Below are 19,907 nucleotides of genomic sequence, written 5' to 3'. Positions count from 1 at the left end.
TAAGTGCTGTTTTCAATTGTATCATTGATGATGTATTTTAAAACAAAGGGGTTAAATTTTATATTATTGTTTCTGAATAGAATTTTCTCTTATTACTTATGAAAATTAAAATTTCAAAATGGTATCTCATTGCATTAGTTAAGGTAATGGTAGCTGCTGTAATAAACAAATCTGCAGCTGTCTGATGGCTCCAACACAATTAAAGTTTCTTTCTTACTCAAAGCCCAACATGTTCAGTAACTGCCTCTTCTCCAGGTAGAAGCATATTCCTTCCATTATGTGGCTCTGCCATCGTTTGTTCGTTTTTTTAATTATTTTATTGAGGTCATAATGGTTTATAACATTGTGTAATTTCAGGTGTACATTATTACCAGTTTTTGTATAGACTGCATTGTCCTCACCACCTATAGTCTAATTTTGATCCATCACCATACATATGTGCCCCTTTACTGCTTTCACCAACTCTCTTTCAACCACCCCTCTCCCCTCTGGTAACCACTAATCTGTTCTCTTTATCCATGTGTTTGTTTATCTTCTACATATGAGTGAAATAATGTGGTGTTTGTCTTTCTCTGTCTGGCTTATTTTGTTTAACATCATACTCTCAAGGTCCATCCATGTTGTTGCAAATGGGACGATTTTGTCTTTTTTTATGCCTGAGTAGTATTCCATTTTATGTATATACCACAGAATCTTTATCCATTCATCAGTTGATGAGCACTTGGGTTGCTTCCGCATCTTGGCTATTGTGAATAATGCTGCAATGAACACAGGGGTGCATAAATTTCTTTGAATCATTGATTTCAAGTTCTTTGGATAAATACAAGAAATACCCAGTAGTAGGATAGCTGGATTGCATGGTATTTCTATTTTTAATTTTTTGAGAAATCTCCATACTGTTTTCCACAGTGGCCACACCAGTTTGCATTCCCACCAGCAGTGTATCAGGGTTCCCTTTTCTCCACATCCTCTCCAACATTTGCTATTTTTTGTCTTGGTAATTATAGCCATCCTTACTGGTGTAACGTGATATCTCATTGTAGTTTTGATTTGCATTTCCCTAATAATTAGTGATGTTGACCATCTTTTCATGTGCCTGTTTGCCATCTGTATATCTTCTTTGGAAAAATGTCTGTTCACATCTTCTGCCCATTTTTTGATTGGGTTGTTTTGTTGTTGTTGTTGTTGTTGAGTTGTATGAGTTCTTCATATATTTTGGAAATTAACTTTGTCAGATAAATGATTTGCAAATATTTTCTCCCAGCTGGTGGGTTGTATTTTTGTTTTGTTGATGGCTTCCTTTGTAGTGCAGAAAATTTTTAGTCTGATGTAGTCCCGTTTGTTTATTTTCTTCTTTTCTTTCCCTTACTTGAATAGACACGGTATACAAAAAGATGCTACTAAGACCAATGTTAAAGAGTGTATTGCCTATATTTTCTTCTAGAAGTTTTATGGTTTCAGCTCTTACCTTCAAGTCTTTAATCCATTTTGAGTTAATTTTTGTGTAAGGTGTAAGATAATGGTCTACTTTCATTCTTTTGCATGACTGTCCAGTTTTCCCAACACCATTTAGTGAAGAGAATTTCCTTTCTCTATTGTATATTCTTAGCTCCTTTGTCAAAGATTAGTTGTCCATAGACGTGTGGTTTTATTCCTGGGCTTTCAATTCTGTTCCTTTGATCTGTGTGTCTGTTGTTGTACCAGTACCATGCTATTTTGACTACTATAGCTTTGTAGTATATGTTGAAGTCAGGGATTGTGATGCCTCCAGCTTTGTTCTTTTTTCTCAGGATTGCTTTGACTATTTGGGGTCTCTTGTTGTTCCATATAAATTTTAGAATTCTTTGTTCTATTTCTGTGAAGAATGTCATTGGGACTCTGACTCAGATTGCATTGAATCTGTAGATTCACTAGGTAATATGGACATGTTAACTATGTTTATTCTTCCAATCCATGAGCATGAGTATCTTTCCATTTCTTTATGTCTCCTTCGATTTCTTTGAATAATGTCTTAAAGTTTTCAGTGTTTAGATCTTTCACCTCCTTGGTTAATTTTATTCCTAGATATTTTACCCTTTTTGTTGCAGTTGTAAATGGGATTTATTCTTGACTTCTCTTCTCTGGTGGTTCATTGTTAGTGTATAGAAATGCAACTGATTTTTGTAAGTTGATTTTGTACCCTGCAACTTTGCTGTAGTTGTAGATTATTTCTAATAGTTTTCTGGTAGATTCTTTAGGGTTTTCTATATATAGAATCATGTCACCCACAAACAGTGAGAGTTTCACTTCTTCCTTTCCAATTTGGATAACTTTTATTTCTTTTTCTTGCCTAATTGCTCTGGTGTGGTTCTGCCATCTTCAACTCAAGGCTTCTAAGGAGGGGTTGGGCTGGTGGCATACTGGTTAAGTTTGTGCACTCCACTTGGGCAGCCCCAAGTTTGCCAGTTCAGATCCCAGGTGCAGACCTATGCACTGTTCATCAAGCCATGCTATGGCAGGCATCCCACATACAAAATAGAGCAAGATTGGCACAGATGTCAGCTCAGTGCCAATCTTCCTGAGCAAAAAGAGGAGGATTGGCAGCGGATGTTGGCTCAGGGTTAATCTTCCTCAAAAAATAATAATAATAATTAAAAATAAGGAGGCACTGGTTCCATTTGCAAAAGGATTATCAAAGCAGTGCCGAGGGCCCAGTGAGGCTGGAGATCTTGCTACAATGGCACCAACTTACCTTACTTTTAAGTATAGAAATGGAAAAAGCTCAGTTCAGGATTAGATTAATCTCAGGTAGAGACTTTGCATGGTAGATGGTGTAGAAAGATAAGGAAGCTAGGAAGTTGAAGTGGCTGGCAAGAATCCTGGTGAGTATTGCACCACGGGGTATACATTGGAAATAAATGGAAGAGTAACAATGCAAGGGAGTTAATGAACTTAGGAAGAAGGTGTGGAGAGATTAGAGAGATGAATAATGTCAAGGAGGAAATTTGTCAGAGAGTTGGAGGGTGAGGAGGTTGTAGTGAGTAAATTATACATCAGGGCTTAAGATTCCTAAAATGTCTGGTTCAGAATGATGATAAAGAACAAAGGTGTGGCTGTGGGAGTGGGTGGCCATAATGGGCCCCAAGAAGGGCAAGAGACCTTGATGTTAGGGAGTGGGTTGGGTCATCCACAGAAATGTTGAACTTTCCCACATGTCAAGCCCCTAAGTAAACAAAGAAGACTGCATAGAAAGGGTATAAAGTAGTATAGCCTATGTTTTAAAAGAGGATAGTTATTGCATGACTCTGAGAGAGTAGAAATCCTGAAAGGCCAATAATTTAGAGTCTAGACTATGTAATAATAGTAAAAAAAGGCAATTTCAAACTGGCTGTAGGAGTGGCAGTGTGTCAGGGTGAACGACCAAATTATAGTTAAGGCAAAGAGGTGAAGGAACTATTCTGAAGAGTGGGAATGGCAGGGAATTTCATCTGCCATGGAACAAGGATTCCACGGGGAAAGAATGGAAGGAGGAAGCGTTAGGTTGGAGGGAGCTAAGAGAAGTGTGGAAATTTCTATAACAAGATCACAAATACATTACGTAAAAATGTTTGGGTTTCAAAACACCTAGTTATGCCAAATCAAATCTACCAAACGCATTTGCAGATTCAGAGGTAAACTTTCAAGAAACTAAGAGAATCTCCCAAGGAGCACAAATAAAGAGAGGACTGAAAATGAGAACTAGGACCATAAGAGTATGCTTATGTTAACACTGTCTCAGTGACCAAGGGGTTTGGATTTTAACACCAGGAGAGGAGGCCCCCGGCCCACAAAAGGCAGGAAATTGGAATGTAGACTCTGCCTGAAGTCAGGACCCTCAAAATGCTAAGCTTGAATGAAAGGGTGGATTAAAAAGAAGTCTTCCTTGGTCTGGGCTCTGGGAAGGAAAAACTCCCCCATGACAATTTGTAACCACAGGCACTCCTTCACGTGGGTTTGGTGTTCAAATGCATTCCAGTCGAATGGTCTGGGACCTCAAGTTGAAAAATTCATATGAAAAATGGTCCTAGTGCAGGAGTTTTAATATTGGACAAGGGGAGGATGGGTATTGAGGAATATCTCGCAGTCTGCTGTATCAGTCCCTAATTTTGTTTCAGAGAAATATGATTATGTTTTTTTCACTATAGCCAAGCGGGTGGGTGTGAAGTGATTTTGATTTGTATTTTCTTATTGGCTAATGGTGTTGAGCAACTTTTCAAGTCTTTATTGATCATTTCCTTGCATCTCTTTGAAAGTAAACTTTCTAAACGCCTTTGTCTCTGAGTCTTCCTTCTACACTAGTAATATCTTCAGTTAAACTTAGTGTCTCCTTGTTTTGGTTCACTTAACAAGAAGATAAAAAGTAATGGCAATACATTAGTCTTTATGTTTTCTCATTCATTTATTCACTCATCAAATACGGACTGAGCGCCTCTTATGTGCCACAGGCTGTTCTGGGACCTAAGTATATAGAAGGAAACAAAACAAACAATAAAACTTTGTCCTCGAAGAGCTCACATTTTCTTGGCTTTTTAAATTTTTTCCAGTTTTTTTTTTTGAGATATATAATTAACATCCAGCACTGTATATAAGTTTAAGGTGTACAGCATAATAAATTGACTTACATCTATTGTGAAATGATTACCATAATAAGTTTAGTTAACACCTATCATCTCACACAGACATCAAAAAAAAGTGGTTTTCTTCCTTGTGAGGAGAATTCTTCGGATCTATTCTTTTTTTTTATTGGATAAAAAGAAAATATAAAATAAAATTTATCTTAACCATTTTTAAGTGAACAGTTCAGTAGTGTTAAGTATATTCACATTGTTGTGAAATGAATCTTTAGAATTTTTTCATAAATATGAAACTCTATATCTGCTAAACAGTCCTTTTTTCCCCCTCTCCCCAGCCCCTGGTAACCACCATTCTCCTTTGTTTCTATGAATGTGACCACTTTATATACCTCAGATAAGTACATGCCTCAGATGGTATTTGTCATTTTGTGAGTGGCTTATTTCACTTAACATAATATCCTCAAGTTTCATCCATGTTACAGTATTTCCTTCCTTTTTAAAGTTGAATAGTATTCCATTATATGTATACACCACACTTTGTTTATCCATTCACCCATCTATGGACATTTGCATTGCTTCCATCTCTTGGCTTTTGTGAATAATGTTGCTATGAACATGAGTGTGCAAACACCTCTTTCAGATCCTGCTTTTAATTCTTTTGAATATATACCCAGTAGTATTGCTGGAACACGTGGCAGTTCAATTTTTAATTTTTTCAGGAACTGCTATGCTGCTTTCCATAGTGGCTGCACTGTTTTAACTCTCACCAACAGTGCACAAGGTCTCCAATTTCATCACATCCTCTCCAAAACTTATTTTTTGTTTTTTATAATAGCCATCCTAACAGGTATGAAGTGATACCTCTTTGTGGTTTTGATTTGCATTTCTCTGATGATTAGTGATACTGAGCATCTTTTCATATGCTTGTTGGCCATTTGTATATCTCCTTTGGAGAAATATTTATTCGAGTCCTTTTTTTTTTTTTCCTGAGGAAGATTCACCCTGAACTAACATTTGTGCCAATCTCCCTCTATTTTGTATGCGGGTTGCTGCCAAAGCATGGCCACCAATGAGTGGTGTAGGTCCATGCCCAGGAACCAAATCCAGGCCACCGAAGAGGAGGATGCTGAACTAAACCACTGGGCCATGGGGCTGGCCCCTCAAGTCCTTTTTAAAATAGAGTTGTTTGATTTTTTGTTGTTGTTGAGTTGTAGGAGTTTGTTATATATTCTGGATAGTAACCCTTTATCAGATATACAATTTGCAAATATTTTCTCCCATTCCATAGGTTTGTTGTTGCCTTTTTACCTTGCTGTGTTCTTTGATGCACAAAAGTTTTTAAGTTTGATGTAGTCCAATTAGTCTATTTTTTCTTTTGCTACCTGTGCTTTTGGCGTCATATCCAAGAAATCATTGCCAAAGCCAATGTCATGAAGCTTTTCTCTCATGTTTTCTTCTAGTTGTTTCATAGTTTTGGGTCTTATGTTTAGGTCTTTAATCCATTTTGAGTTAACTTTTGTACATGGCATAAGGTAAGGGTTCAATTTCATTCCTTTTACATGTGAGTATCAGTTTTCCCAACACCATCTGTTGAAGAGACTGTCCTTTCCCAGTTGAGTGGTCTTGGCACCCTTGTCAAAAATCACTTGACCATATATATGAGTGTTTACTTCTGGGCTCTCTATGATATTCCATTGGTCTACTTCTGCCTTTATGCCAGTACCATCCTATTATTACCATGGCTTTGTAAAATGTTTTGAAATTAGGAAGTGTAAGTCCTCCAACTTTGTTCTTTTTCAAAACTGGCTTGGCTATTTGGAGTTCCCTGAAATCCCATATATATTTTAGAACAATTTTTTTTTCTCTATTTCTCCAAAAAATGCCATTGAGATTTTGGTAGGGATTGTGTTGAATCTGTAGATACCCTTGGGTAGTATGAACATTTTAACAATATTGAGTCTTCCAACCCATGAGTGCCAGATGTCTTTCCATTTACTTGTGTTGTCTTTAACTTCTTTCAGAAATGTTTTGTAGTTTTCACTGCACAAGTCTTTTGCTTCCTTGGTTAGGTTTATTCCCAAGTATTTTATTCTTTTTGACGCTATTGTAAATAGAATTGTCTCCTTAATTTCCTTTTCATATTGCTCATTGTTACCGTATAGAAACATAACTGATTTTTGTGTGCTGTTTTGTATCCTGCAACTTTGCTGAATTACTAGTTCTATTAGTTTTTTGTGTGTGTGGAATCTTTAGAGCTTTCTACATATAAGACGTCATCTAACAACAGAGATAATTTCACTTCTTCCTTTCTAATCTGTATGCCTTTTATCTCTTTTTCTTGCCTATTTGCTCTGGCCAGGACTTCCAATACTATGTTGAATAGAATTGGTGAGAGTGGGCATCCTTGAAAAAGCTTTCAGTCTTTCACCACTGAGTATGATGTTAACTATGGGATTTTCATAGACAGCCTTTATTACATTGAGGTAAACTTCCTTCTATTCCTAGTTTGAGTGTTTTTATTGTGAAAAGACATTGAATATCATCATAAGCTTTGCCTGCATCAATTGAGATGATCATATTGTTTTTGTCCTTTATTCTGGTATTATGGTGTATTACATTGACAGATTTTTCATTTGTTGAACGATTCTTTCATTCCAGGAATAAATCCCATTTGGTCATAGTATATAATCCCTTTAACGTGCTGTTGAATTCAGATTGCTAATGTGCATCTTCTCTGTACTGCTGCAATTTTAGCATATGTGCTGCCAAAGCAAGAACTCCCTGTGGCTTTATCTTTTAAATGGGGCATAATGTACTTTGAATTCCATAATGTACTTTGCATGTCTTATCAAATGAGTAAATGTCTCAAGGAACAAGAATTCTTTTCTATGTTTGAAATATTGACAGAAATTGAGACACACCTGTCATTATTTTCTTCGTGGAACTGGCATCACCCTCTACCTAAAATACCTCAACTGGAACGTCAGAGCAACTGCTTCTTTGGAAGGTGCTGTGCAACTACTTGACCCATGAGGAGCACCCAAATTTGCCGGTTCTATGACACCATATGAAACTCGTTTGTAACTACACCCAAATTGTTTAACATATACGAGACTAAGAATAAGATGTACCTGGAATTCAATTCTTCTCCAACGGATTCAATAATTCAACCTTTAGGGTACTTAAAATATAGCCCCTCCTGCGCAGCGATGCGCAGAGTGTCCGGCCCGTAGCGGTGGATTCACTTTTCCGGCTGACTAGAGATCCGGACATAAATGCCAGGCACTGGGGACTGTGAAGAATACGACTTTTTGGGGAAAAGCAGCGGGGACCATACTTTTGGAAAAGTTTGGAGCACGCTTTTGGGAAGCTACAGGGAATTTCTGCTTCTGTTTTACAACTTATCTCGGACTTGCAGGCACTGGCCCAGAGCTGGGAAAAGGTTAACAAGCGTTTATAATACCCAGGGACGATTTGTCTCCTTCCTGGAAGGCTCCCGCCAGATGCAGCCCAATTAGGGAGCAAAGGAGAGGGAGACTCTCTCGATGAGGCCCCGGTCCGGGAAAGAGGCTGCAAGACCAAACAAAAAAAAAAAACCCCGAGAAAAACCAGGACCCTCTTAAAGGTCCAGACCCTCGCCACCAGCTCCGGTTTGCGCCTGCGCCCTGAGCGGCGCAGCCTTGCTTCTCAAAAGCGCATGCGTCTTGAACTGCGCGGCACCCGCACTCGCATTTGCGCCGGCGCAGCCGTGCGTCGCCCAGGCTGTTGGGAATTGATGGCTGTTAGGGAGTAGGTAGAGATGCTTGGCGGCGCCGTTTCTGTGGCAGTCGCCAGTTACCCGGTAGGCGGTGCTCAGGCCTAGGAAGAAAGGTGAATGCACAGCTGAGCGCCCGCCCTTGTCTCTGACCTTTGTACACATTTGTTTGTTTTATCCCCAGACGCTCAGACGCCACCATCTCCAGCCGCCGCCATCCGTGAAGCAGCTGAAAATTGTCTCTCGGGGAATTTTAGTCTTGTTTGGAAGCAGCCCCGGCCAGGCAGTCCTCTTTTATTTAGAAACACCCAGGACGTGATGGACACCTCAGAAATGTCATCCCTCCTTTGACTTCCATAGGAAGCTGAATTATAAAATTGAATAATAGTTACTTTGAAGAAAGGAAAGAAAAAAGGAAAAATTCACACACATGTGTACATGTACACAAAATAATCTCGAGGATGGAACCAGCAACTGCTGTGATGACCTCAGTGGGGGAGAGACTGGGTGGCTGAAGGATGGGCATGGGGAGTGTTCTTTTTTGGGGTTGTTTTTTTTTTTTTTGTGGAGGTTTTTTGCGTGGTTTGGAATTTGGTCAATGTGCGTGTATTATTTTTTAAATGTTCATTTGACTCCTTTATCAAGACGTAGATAGGAAGAAAATGTGGAAATTTAAAAAGTCTAAGTAGAATCCAGTAACACTGGGTAAAATTGGGTGTACGTGTGAAGATCAAACGTCTTGTGTAAACCACGAAGTCTTCCTGTTTATTTCTGGACGGAGATGTTTGGGGGTTGCGGCAGAAGGGTACAGGAAAAGAGGAGCTAGGCATTTTCGGAAAATTATGACAGTGGTGGCATACAGGAAGCAAGTCTTTATCATCTCAATCATTGTATATTCACTTTGGATTAGCTGAAGAAAACCGAACGGTAAATTTTAGTGTGAGCTCACTGAAGTCAAACGTGGATTGGAAGGGGACATTTGATGTTTATTTTTGTAAAGGAAATTAATTGGGTGTGACTGGCAGGGTTGAGACCTGAAGTTCCTCTTCTAGATAAGGAAAACTTCCCGTAGTGAGGAATCTCCAGACTGTTTATGGTAAATTCCTGTCTCCAGCCTTGCAAGATAATTTTAGACTCTCTCTAGAGGAAGTAGTGAGGAAAAAAGTAGGCAACTGTGCCCAAGAGGATTTGCAGACAAAAATCTCATACTGAAAGAAGATTCTGGACACTTCTCAGTCCCTAGGTCAACTGAATCAGTTCAACTTCATTCTCCAATCAGTGGTTAATGGATGTAGACAACTGTAGGAATTTGAGATGGGTTGGGAATCCAAAAAGTTGAAAGTGTGAAGTCAAAGGCCAGAAGTTTATAATGTTGCTTCTGAGTTTGCCTTGTTTGTAAATAGGAAGCCAGAAGTTGAGCTCCCAAATAAAATATTTCAGGAATAGTGTTTCTTAAATAACTCCGAAAGTCACTACATCAACAAAGGAATAAATGGAACCTAGTGGGTAATGCTTCAATCAGACAGAGTAATGAGCAGTTCTTGGAGATAGAAATTCCCCATAGAGGAGAAAAAACACATCAGAGAAGAACATACTTAATAAAATTTATTTAAGAAAACAATAATTTATGCCCTTGGCAAAATAAAGGATCTTGTTAATATAAATGTTTCTTAGAAAACATATGAAAAGATAATATAATATATATATCAATAAATCAATATCAACATTACAGCAAAAGTAATGATTCTATAACAATAAGTGAGGATATTTCTGGCCCTTAGTGGTATTTCTGGAGGGTCCTCTGATTTCTCCCTTTTTTAGTACAGATGTGCCCTCATTTTAAGAAAAGCTGATACATACATATCTAAATTTAAAAAATTGATCAATTAAAGGATATTTTCACGTCACGAAATAATTGTTTCCCCAAAAAATCAACAAAAAGGCTTCTGTAAGGGATCCTTAAAATTAGCAAATTTTCTTAACACATTTAGAATATAATTAACCAAATACATGTGTCTCCAACTTCTTTTGTTATAGCTCTATTGCGTAAAGTGAGGTATACCCGAAGTAAGGCAGTAACAGGGTTGGGCTTCAGATCTGGCTGGGGAGAATGTGTTCTTATAGTATGAGGAAGCGGTTGGGGCACAAGTTCTCTCAATCTTTTGTTTCTCTCACCCTGAGCTCTTAATTGTCTTATCTCTACTGCTTTCTGGTAAACTTTGTTCACCTGGTACTCTCAAGAGAAAAAGAAGAAGTCATGTGGGAGGGGAGCAAATTATGACTTAGTGGGTCACTCCAGCAGAGCAGAGCGAGGAGAGAATCTGGGATTCAGAGTGTGCATGTGTGTATAGTTGGGGGAAAGCAGGAGCAATCCTGAACCCTTGACGAAAAGTGTTTTTGAGCCGCCTCTCCCGGTAGGGGTGCCTGACTGCCTGAAGAGCAGCAGGGCCCGGTGCAGCCCTCCCCGGATGGGACATAGACTCAGGAGAATGGACTCGGGCCTATTTGTCACACTCCTCCTGGCTCCCTTCAGCACAGTGGTAGTGCTGCTCACAGAACTCCTGGATCCGGCTACAGGCCTCCAGCATCATCACTTTGGGGACTGTGATTACCACGCGGAAGAAATTCAAGTACTCGAAGCACTGCAAAAATAAGAGCCAGTTATTCTCAGAGCAATTGAATCTCATCCTGGACCACCCTAAAATGGCCTGGGCCCTAATCGACGAGAAGCAGAGAAGCCATGTACTCAGGGCTATCAATTTACTCAGTTCCCATCACTGGGGTGCTAAGCCGGTAACTGAGTCAATTCATCTTAAAAGGAACTTGTGGGACAAGCTTGATTTCCTCTCACCTAGAATGTCTGGCCACCACTTTTCTTCCTGGTATGGATAGGATAAGGATGGGGGAGAAGTAAATTTTAAGTAGAGGCCGTGAGACACATCTGTTTGAATCTTATCAAATGAGAATACACTTTGTTGGGGGAGAAAAAAATCAGGCTAAAGACTAGCTCAGGGAGAGCTCCTGAGGCTCTAGAAACTGTTGAGAATGTTGTGAGGGAGACACAAGCACTCACCGTGCCCGGGAGGCAGTGGACGGATTGCTCAGCAACTAAGCGTTCTGTGAACTCCACATCATTCTCAAATTCTGGGAAATGTTCCATCTCAATTCCAACCTATACCAGTAACAGGGAGAGGCGGACTTATCAGGAGGGAAAACAGGCCAACTCTGTATGCTAGAAATTAAGGTAGGGAATGCTCTAAATGATATCTTGGAACTCTACCACTGACAACTAAGAGGTCTAGCACTTAGGAACTCATGAAATTTTTCATAGGGAAGAGAGGACATATTTACATTAATATTGTAGTTTATTGAAGAGTTCCCTTCTGAATGCTGATAAATGAAAGCTGGAAATAGAATGCCAGTGTTTCTCCAAAAACAACTGTTAGCCTTATGGGCCAGGCAAGTCTTTATTGCATAGAACTATCCCACCTGTTGCAAGATACTTAGCATCTGTGGCCCACAAAATGCCAATAGCGCCCCCTAGTGATTCTGAAAACAAAATTCCCTTACGTTCCCGAACACTCCTAGGGAACCAGTATCACTCCCAGTTGAGAACTACAGTGGTATGGAAAGCCTCTATTTATGTCTTATATCTTCTCTGTATCTACTTATAAAATGATTCTCTGTATTGAGGAATTGTTATTTTAAGACTTTTTTTGTGAGGTTAAATCACATCAGTGGGACAATTCAGAAGAAGGCAATCCCTACACTGACTGGCTCAGAAGCCTACCTAGCTGTTTTTGGAAGCCCTGCAGACTGGTTTCCCTTTGCCCTAGAACAAGTGCCTGCCATCCACCATGTACTCACCATGAGGTACATGGCCCCAGAAGGGCGGACTGGCCGGAGTCCAGGGATGGCAGCCAGCGCACCATAGCAGAGATCCGCATTGGACTGCAAGAGAAGGCAGAGAGACGTCAAGGACCAAAATTTAAGTGAAAGAAAAACAAACTCCTAAAAGTAGAGCCCACATTTAAGGTGAAGAACCTAAGTTTGCTCTGCTGGCATAAGGAGTCAACAAGAAAAAGCCCTGTTACTTGAGGCTTTGCGCCAGGAGCAGAGTGAATTGCCAGAAATGACAGAAATGCATGGGTAGATACTCCTTCTGCTTGATTTGGAAGCCCCATAATGGAACATTGCTCTGGAAATGAGGACTCGTTATTCCTCACCCCGCTGGTAACATTCCTTGACTCCCAAAGTCCAAGTAGAAGGCCACAGGCTGCCCTTACCTTGAGTAAGCTTAGAGTGTTGTGGTAGAACTCTTGAGGGGTGCGACGCAGGATATTTTTCAGAGCTCCCTGGACAATGGTGCAGGGTCCCAGGATCCGCTGACTCAGCTTCACCAGCCCATCTCGGATCTAAAAGCCCCCCAGCAAACACATTATTTACCCTTTCTGAAGCATCTCAGTTTTGGGGATTCTTGTTCTGACCATTCTTTCTATCAAGTTTTTTTTTTTAAGATTTTTTTTTTAATTTTTCCTTTCTCTCCCCAAATCCCCCCAGTACATAGTTGTGTATTTTAGTTGTGGGTCCTTGTAGTTGTGGCATGTGGGATGCCACCTCAACATGGCCCGATGAGCAGTGCCATGTCCGCGCCCAGGATCCGAACTGGTGAAACCCTGGGCCGCCTAAGTGGAGTCCACAAACTTAACCATTCGACCATGGGGCCGGCCCTCAAGTTTTTAATCTTTGGGGAAATGATGGTGCCTAGTGGCATTCTTTGATCAGACCACCGGGGTTTGTAGCCCAACTCTGTCACATAGCTGCTGTGTGACTCTGGGAAAATTATGCAGCTTCTCTGTGCCTCATTTTTCTCAACTGTAAAATGGAGATAATATTAGTACTGGCCTTATTGGGTTGTTGAGAGGATTAAATTAAAATAAGTTATATAAAACACTGGGACATCGTAAACCTACAAACAATATCAGGTGTCATTACTGCTATTGTTTCCTTTTTTTGTGTTCCTAAAATTGGAGGCAGATGGAACTTGTTCACAGAGCCACGTACAGAAAAACTGAGCTTCGGAGAGCAATAACTAGTCCTGTCTTTAACCAGCATCTTTCCAGTTACCCAGAACTATAGGGCCAAGAATAAAGAGAGAAAAAAACTCACCTCCTCATTACTGTGCATGCGCAGTAAACACGTATAGCCCAAATTATGCATTCGATTTCACAACATTACTCTTACCTCGTTGCCAAAAATGTCTCTTCGGTCATGGATGAGGATCCAGCCCAACCTCCAGCCGGGAACCAGCCAGCGCTTGGCTAACCCTCCACAGGACAGGATGGGAACGTTGCTGCTGAGAGTGGCCAAAGGCTCAAATTTGGAATCTGAAAACACCTGAGGGGAAGAGGTGCTTGTCATAGTTGTCTTCTTGCTTCCCCTCCTCCAAATTCTATGCCTGCCACCCTCCTCCTTCTATCACTAGGGACAGGGCCTCGGATTTCCGGGTTCACGGCTACCTTGAAGCATGATTGGGATCCCAAGAGGCTCCAAAGGGGACTGTCTAAAGATATTGAGCCAGATGTCTGGTCTGGATTAAAGGAAGCCTAAAACGAGGAAACTGACTGGGAAATAGCCCCGTAATAGGTACAACCTCTAGGGAATGAGTGACTGTTGGAGTTATCGATTTAAAAAGAAAATATGGGTCCACAACCCCTTTTCTGAAATTCCTGGGCCCAGATATGTTGCAGAATGCAGAATCGTTTGGATTTTAGAAAAGTTATGTGGCACATATAACATATATTATGTAACACCCCCAGAGCAGTCTGGGACAGCACTCCTAATCAAACATATTAACATTTCTGCCCCTTTCCCTACACTTTTGACAAATACAGAGAGAGAGATCCATAAATGGGATCAATAAAAATCTACAAGTATCTTTATATCAGGTCAAGTCAGGTTTTTCCACCAAGCGAATTCCAAAAATCTTCAGATTTTCATAGCTTTTTGGATTCCAGGAAACTGGCTAAGGGGTGGTAGATCTAAGTATTTGTTAAGAGGGCTGGGGTGCTGATTTTCTATACTGAAATGATTAGGAGTATCTTCTGAGTATTCTAGATGCCCCTATTCCGAAGATCCCATGAAATAATTTGTAATTGAGATTATCATAGTGATATATCCTGCCCAAAACTCACCATGTCTCCATAGATCTCATCAGCTATGATGGGGACACACTGCCTTGCGGCCACTGAAAATAGGAGAAGCATGCTGAAATCATTTTGAATGTGAATTGCCTTAGCACTTAATATTCACCTGGACTTATTTTACTTTGCGTTTCATGTTTGTGTGTTTCATCTTCCTCTTTAAGAACTATAAATTCTTCTTATACTCTGCCAGGGTACAGAGCCTAAACTTGCCATTTAATTAACTAGGTATTTCTAACCATCTCTTCCACATAGGGGAGTGGTGAAGAGGCAAGTGTTGCCTTTTTCTCCTTCTTTTAGGCAAATCCTACAATTCCAGCGGTGCACTATTCATTAGAGACCCCAGTGGAGCTCCCACAACTCCATCCTAGGCTTGGAACTTAGTGAAGGACTCTTTCTCATTACAGGAAAGAGTTAAAGGGTTCCATCCCCAGCTCCTCCCTTGTCAAATGAAGTCTGCTGGACTCACCTGCCAGAATTTTCTGGAGATGACTTTTACTGAACACTGACCCACAGGGGTTTGATGGATTGTTGACAATGAGACAAGCTGTCTTTTCATCAACCAGAGATTCTACTTGTTTCAGGTCAATTTCCCAAGACTTCTCTGGCTGGGGAGGAAGAAAGGGTGAGACTAAGATGATTCTGGAAAATTTGGGGGGAATACTCACTCAAAGGTGTTACGTAAATAATAAAATGTGTCTGTGGCCTCAACCATGCACTTCGAGATCTTTCTCTGCTAAGGTAGTGGTCATATGTTTTCATGAAGTAATAACTGAGCACTTCAGTCTAAGATTAAAAAGTCATTTACCAATAAATTGTAGCATTTGACCTCAATTCCCATGGATTCAGCCAAAGTCCTGTAGAGAGCAAACCCGGGTCTCGGAACTAGGATGTTTTGCCCTGGGTTGGCCAACACAGCTAAACAAAGTTCAATAGCCTGACTGCAGCCACTTGTCAGAATGACATCCTGTGAAGAAAATGAAAATTTCATTTTGTTAGGGGTTCCCACAGCAATGGGAGAAAAGAGATTGTCAGAAGGGTGAGTGGCAGGGGGACGGCCTGGCTGCATAGTGATTAAGTTCGCGGGCTGCCCTTCTGAGGCCCAGGGCTCGCATGCCCAGACCCAGGCACGGACCCAGCACCCCTCATCAAGCCACGCTGTGGCGGCATCCCAGATAAAACAGAGGAAGACTGGCACAGCTGTGAGCTCAGGGCCAATCTTCCTCACAAAAAACAACAAAAAAAGAAGAGCGAGTGGGGAGCAATAATAAACTTACAAGTTCTAAGTAAATCAGTAGCGACTGTACTAAGCCAAAACTTAAAGAAATTCATATGTTTATGTGTGTCCTGTATCTAAATGTTGTTGAAAATGTTGACCACTTAAAAGAAATAAATCACTTATAAAAGGACAGTTTGGCTGTGACTGAGCAGACTTCCATGCGAGATCGTTATGACCTTGGACTTTTCCACCTGGTTATTTATTTACTTTTGACCTGAGATTTGAAGCCTGACTCTTCTGTAAAATACAAAGAGCACCTCTTACGTTAAGAAATGTTGACCCCACACAGTGGACAAAATAAGGAAGGGTTGCATTTCAACTTGGTACTGCCCGTGAATTCTATATGCCACAGTACCTCAATCCTCCCACCTGAGTGACCGCAAGGTGAATGGACGAGGCTACAAATTTTGAAAAGATCCTAGTGGTAAAATATAAAATGTTAATTATTTGGTGTTTGTGACATTGTTTTTCAATGATCTTTTGCAGAAAATCAACTATAGGGTGACCTCTGAGTCTTGAGCCTCCTTGAGATAAGACTGCATAAATTGTATGCAGTGGCGTTATTATACTGTAATAACATTAAATATAATCACTGATTAGTGGCCTCACTCTATAAGAAGGCCTCAAATTGCTAAAGGGAAGTTACCCACAGCTTTTGTTCCCCCTGAAACCCTTATTCCTTGTGGAACAGAAGCAAGGAAAAAGGTATAGTTTGCCCAATATTGCTTCAGAGCTGGTACCTTGCCTAAGGCTCACCTTAGCTTCCAGAGGTGCCTCGGGATGATGGTAATAAGAAGCGATCTCCTCCCGACTGGACAGGTAGCCTGAAAGAAAAGAGCAGAAGGAAGAAGGTGGAAATTTTCATCCCGCAACTGACAGCTGAGCTCTAGAGTCAACATGGCTTCACGCTACCTTCCCCGCCTGCTCAGATCCCCGCCACTGTAGATAAGGAGATTAACTTTATATTTATATTTCACAATTTTGTAATAAGCACAAATGTGTAAATAATAAGAAAAGCCCCCCCAAACTATAAAATGCTCTGCGCCATCTTGGTTACTATGATTATGTTTTATTTTCTGTAAAATACAGGATTTTGAATATTCCTAAATCCCTTCCAGGGACTATATTTTTTGGAAAGTTGTAATCAATGTATTCAACACATTGGGTCCATTTTAATATTTTTACGTTATATACCCATTAGTGTTTTGGTACAGTTTTTTTTCTTTCTAAGAAAGAAATTACATTCTTGTACAATATTTCCAAATGTTGGCTGACAAGCTTGAAGTATAGAGAGTATCATGCAAATTATCGTGTTTAGCAAGATTGCTTTCCAAAAAGATTGTCTTCAGTTAGAAAGGCCAGATGCAATATTTCATAATGTTTAACTTAATAGGTAGAGATGGGTCTCAAGGTTATATAAATCAGCACTTATTGAATTATTAATAAGAAAGAGCATTTTCGTAGATACATATTATTATTATCTGTATTTCCTTCGGCATGAAATGTTCATATCCTTTGGATATTTGTCAAATGGAGACTGGGTTTTGGTTTTTCAGGTTGAACCAGTTCCCTGATCCTTTGGATATAAAAGTCATTGTACAATTGTTTTATAATCTAATCTTTGGTCTTATTTTGTTTAATTGTTTTTTGTATGAAACTTTGTAAAATATAAACAATCTAAAAAAATCATGTCTCTGAGACCTCTTTGGAGTTTTTTTAAAATTCTATTTTGCATGAAACTGGATTTTTATTCTGCTTTAGGAATATGTTTCTATGTGCACATATACACAGGGGAAAAAATATGCAACACCAAAACAAGGTGAAAGATTCACTTATTTTACCAAAATGTTTAGGTTAGAAATATTTAATAGATGGAGAGTATTAAACCGAAATAAGAATAATTTCTTTCTGTCAGAAACAACCTTCTTTTCTATTCAATAGGACAGCCCATTCTTTGTTATTCTTGTTTTGTTTTGTTTACTTTTTAAATCTGAAACAATTATAACTACATTTGAATGTGACCTGGACCATAATTAAAATAAGCCTTGAACATGTAGAGACGGAGAAATAAAGCCAAGGACCTATTTATATAGCTCAATAAGTAAATTAATTTAGGATCTAGAGGGCTCAGTAAACAAGTAGCTGCAGCCAAACTCAAGGCCTTGGTATTAGAATTAGTGATAATAGGATAGAAGCATTATTTGAGAAAAAGTATATGATGGGAGCCTAGAAGGGAGGTGCCAGTAGGCCAAAGGAAGCCAGGAAAGAGGTTGGACCTTGATGGCTTATGTTTAAGTATCCTGAGACCCCTTGCCCCAAACCCAAATGGCCATTTGCCTTAGCCTCTCCTTAGGAACTAGGCATCAGGAAAGCAAGGAGAATTGCTAGCAATTCATTCCTACTGGAAGAGCACTAAAGATCTGGAAGCCACCAGATAGAGTCTCAGGAGGAGCTTACCAATGGTGGGGGCATAGCCATTATACTTCCCCGAGTCCACGGCATCTTTCAGTGCTTGGGTAACTTCAGGATCTGTAGACAGGTTTCCAAACACAGTAGGGTCCCCTTTTCATGGGAGGAAATAAAAGAGCCACCAAGAGGTTACTCTTCCATGCCCAGTGCTCAGACTCACCCTCCACTCCCATCTTCTCCAACCAGCCTGTGAGGATGGGGATGAGGGGAACAACGACTGCCCCTCGGTCCAGTGTCCCCAACTCACCAATTGACAGAGCAATCATGGTTTTGTTTGGGTTTGGTTTCACCTTCATGTTGTCCACGATGGCCCGGATGGGATTGAAAGTTTTGTTGGACATGTCTGAGGGCCTCACGGACCATCTGGCCTTCCTGCCTTTCATTTTTCCTGGTGCAGAGCTTCTCCCACTGATGTTGACATGCATGTCCAGAACTGAGGGCGAGTTACCGCTGCCTGTCATCTGAATCACGTATGGGTCCATCACAAGCGAAGCCTATGGGGAAAAGAAAGAAGTTTCTGTGACACTAAGAACAGACCACCATCCTGAGGGGCTATATTTGGACCTAAACATCAGGGTGATTTCACTGGATGTCTCTTTCCAAAATTCTTTCTTTGTTTTGCTGCTTTCTCATGCAAAGTAGCTTTGTTGTGAACAAGGGGAGTTTTAAGACTTTTCACTGAAATGGAAAATAAAGCAAGAATGCATTCTACAATGTTATCAGAGCATTCCATTGAATACTTATCTCCTGTGAGATTTGCTATATGCAACTGTAATCCCCGTAAAAGTTTAACTAAACGCTCAGTGAAACCAAGGGGAAAGGACATGAATATCCTTTAAAAGTCAGAACTTCTATGCTCCCTCCTTTCCTTGCAGAGCCTGTCCAAGAGAGTCCCCCTAACACTTCAACAGACTGTGTCTTGCATTCTGCAAAGAAGAACCAGGAAGAACCACTCCACGTTATTAGAAATTTAGTGTTAATATTATCATTAGTAAAAATAAAGCCCCATCCCATAAGCATCTTACTGCCCTGTGGAAAAAGAAGTCAGTACAACACAAAGAGAAAAGCATACACCCCAGCCACCACCATTAGCTGAGTCTTAAGTCTTTACCTTCCAAGTAAAGAAGAAGCAGTCTGCAGGTAGCTGAGCGGGAAGCTCTCTCAGTTCTTTGGCAAGTTACAGTGACAGTGGAATCAGATGCAATTCCTGGCTCCTGAAATACTTCCCATAAATGGGCGTTGGGCTTGAAACTTTTATGCTATTGGTTAGAGTGAGAAGTGGGCAGCAAGTCCTCCTTTTTCCTCCCCTCCCTATTTTTTTTGCTGCTTCTCACCTCTAACCCTACTCCCACCCCCACTGCCAAATCAGGAATTTGTCCTCACTTCAAACATCTGGAATTCTCTGTGTTAACTCTTTCTGGGAACTTCGTGAGATGTGTGAGAGGGCTTTCAGAGGGGTAGTTATGATTATAATTGGTAATTTTTATTAAATCTTTTTGTTACAAAATGAGCTTTTAAAATTTTAACAGTACAGAAATGTGTAAAGTAAAAAGTGAGAGTTCTCCCTTGTACCTTGCTGTCTGTACACTCCATTCTGACTCCCAGAAGCA

At 40.3% G+C, this 19,907-nt stretch overlaps 1 protein-coding gene across 1 annotated transcript; it reads right to left on the bottom strand.

Annotated features, from left to right (window-relative positions):
- Positions 1-9,938: 9,938 nt before the first annotated feature.
- Positions 9,939-19,546, bottom strand: TAT (tyrosine aminotransferase). The gene is made up of 12 exons (XM_070500611.1): positions 19,409-19,546; positions 18,545-18,791; positions 18,286-18,390; positions 16,585-16,652; positions 15,358-15,516; positions 15,019-15,157; positions 14,541-14,593; positions 13,591-13,743; positions 12,633-12,761; positions 12,214-12,297; positions 11,420-11,518; positions 9,939-10,988 (listed from the first exon to the last, which is right to left on the bottom strand). The coding sequence occupies exons 2-12, from the start codon at positions 18,777-18,779 to the stop codon at positions 10,848-10,850; spliced, it is 1,365 nt and encodes a 454-aa protein (XP_070356712.1). The 5' UTR covers positions 18,780-18,791; positions 19,409-19,546; the 3' UTR covers positions 9,939-10,847.
- Between the last annotated feature and the right edge of the window lie 361 nt (positions 19,547-19,907).

This window comes from Equus asinus, chromosome 28 (assembly GCF_041296235.1).
Source record: "Equus asinus isolate D_3611 breed Donkey chromosome 28, EquAss-T2T_v2, whole genome shotgun sequence".
NCBI classification, from domain to species: Eukaryota; Metazoa; Chordata; class Mammalia; order Perissodactyla; family Equidae; genus Equus; species Equus asinus.
Note: the sequence above shows the minus strand (reverse complement) of the source record. Positions and strands in the feature narration are given on the sequence as shown.

Coding starts and splice junctions, on each gene's coding strand:
- TAT (XM_070500611.1), bottom strand. CDS start 18,779: ATGGACCCATACGTGATTCAGATGACAGGCAGCGGTAACTCGCCCTCA. Junction 15,517..16,584: donor AGGCACCTCTGGAAGCTAAG/GTGAGCCTTAGG, acceptor TTTTCTTCACAG/GATGTCATTCTGACAAGTGG. Junction 13,744..14,540: donor ATGAGATCTATGGAGACATG/GTGAGTTTTGGG, acceptor TCTTCCCCTCAG/GTGTTTTCAGATTCCAAATT.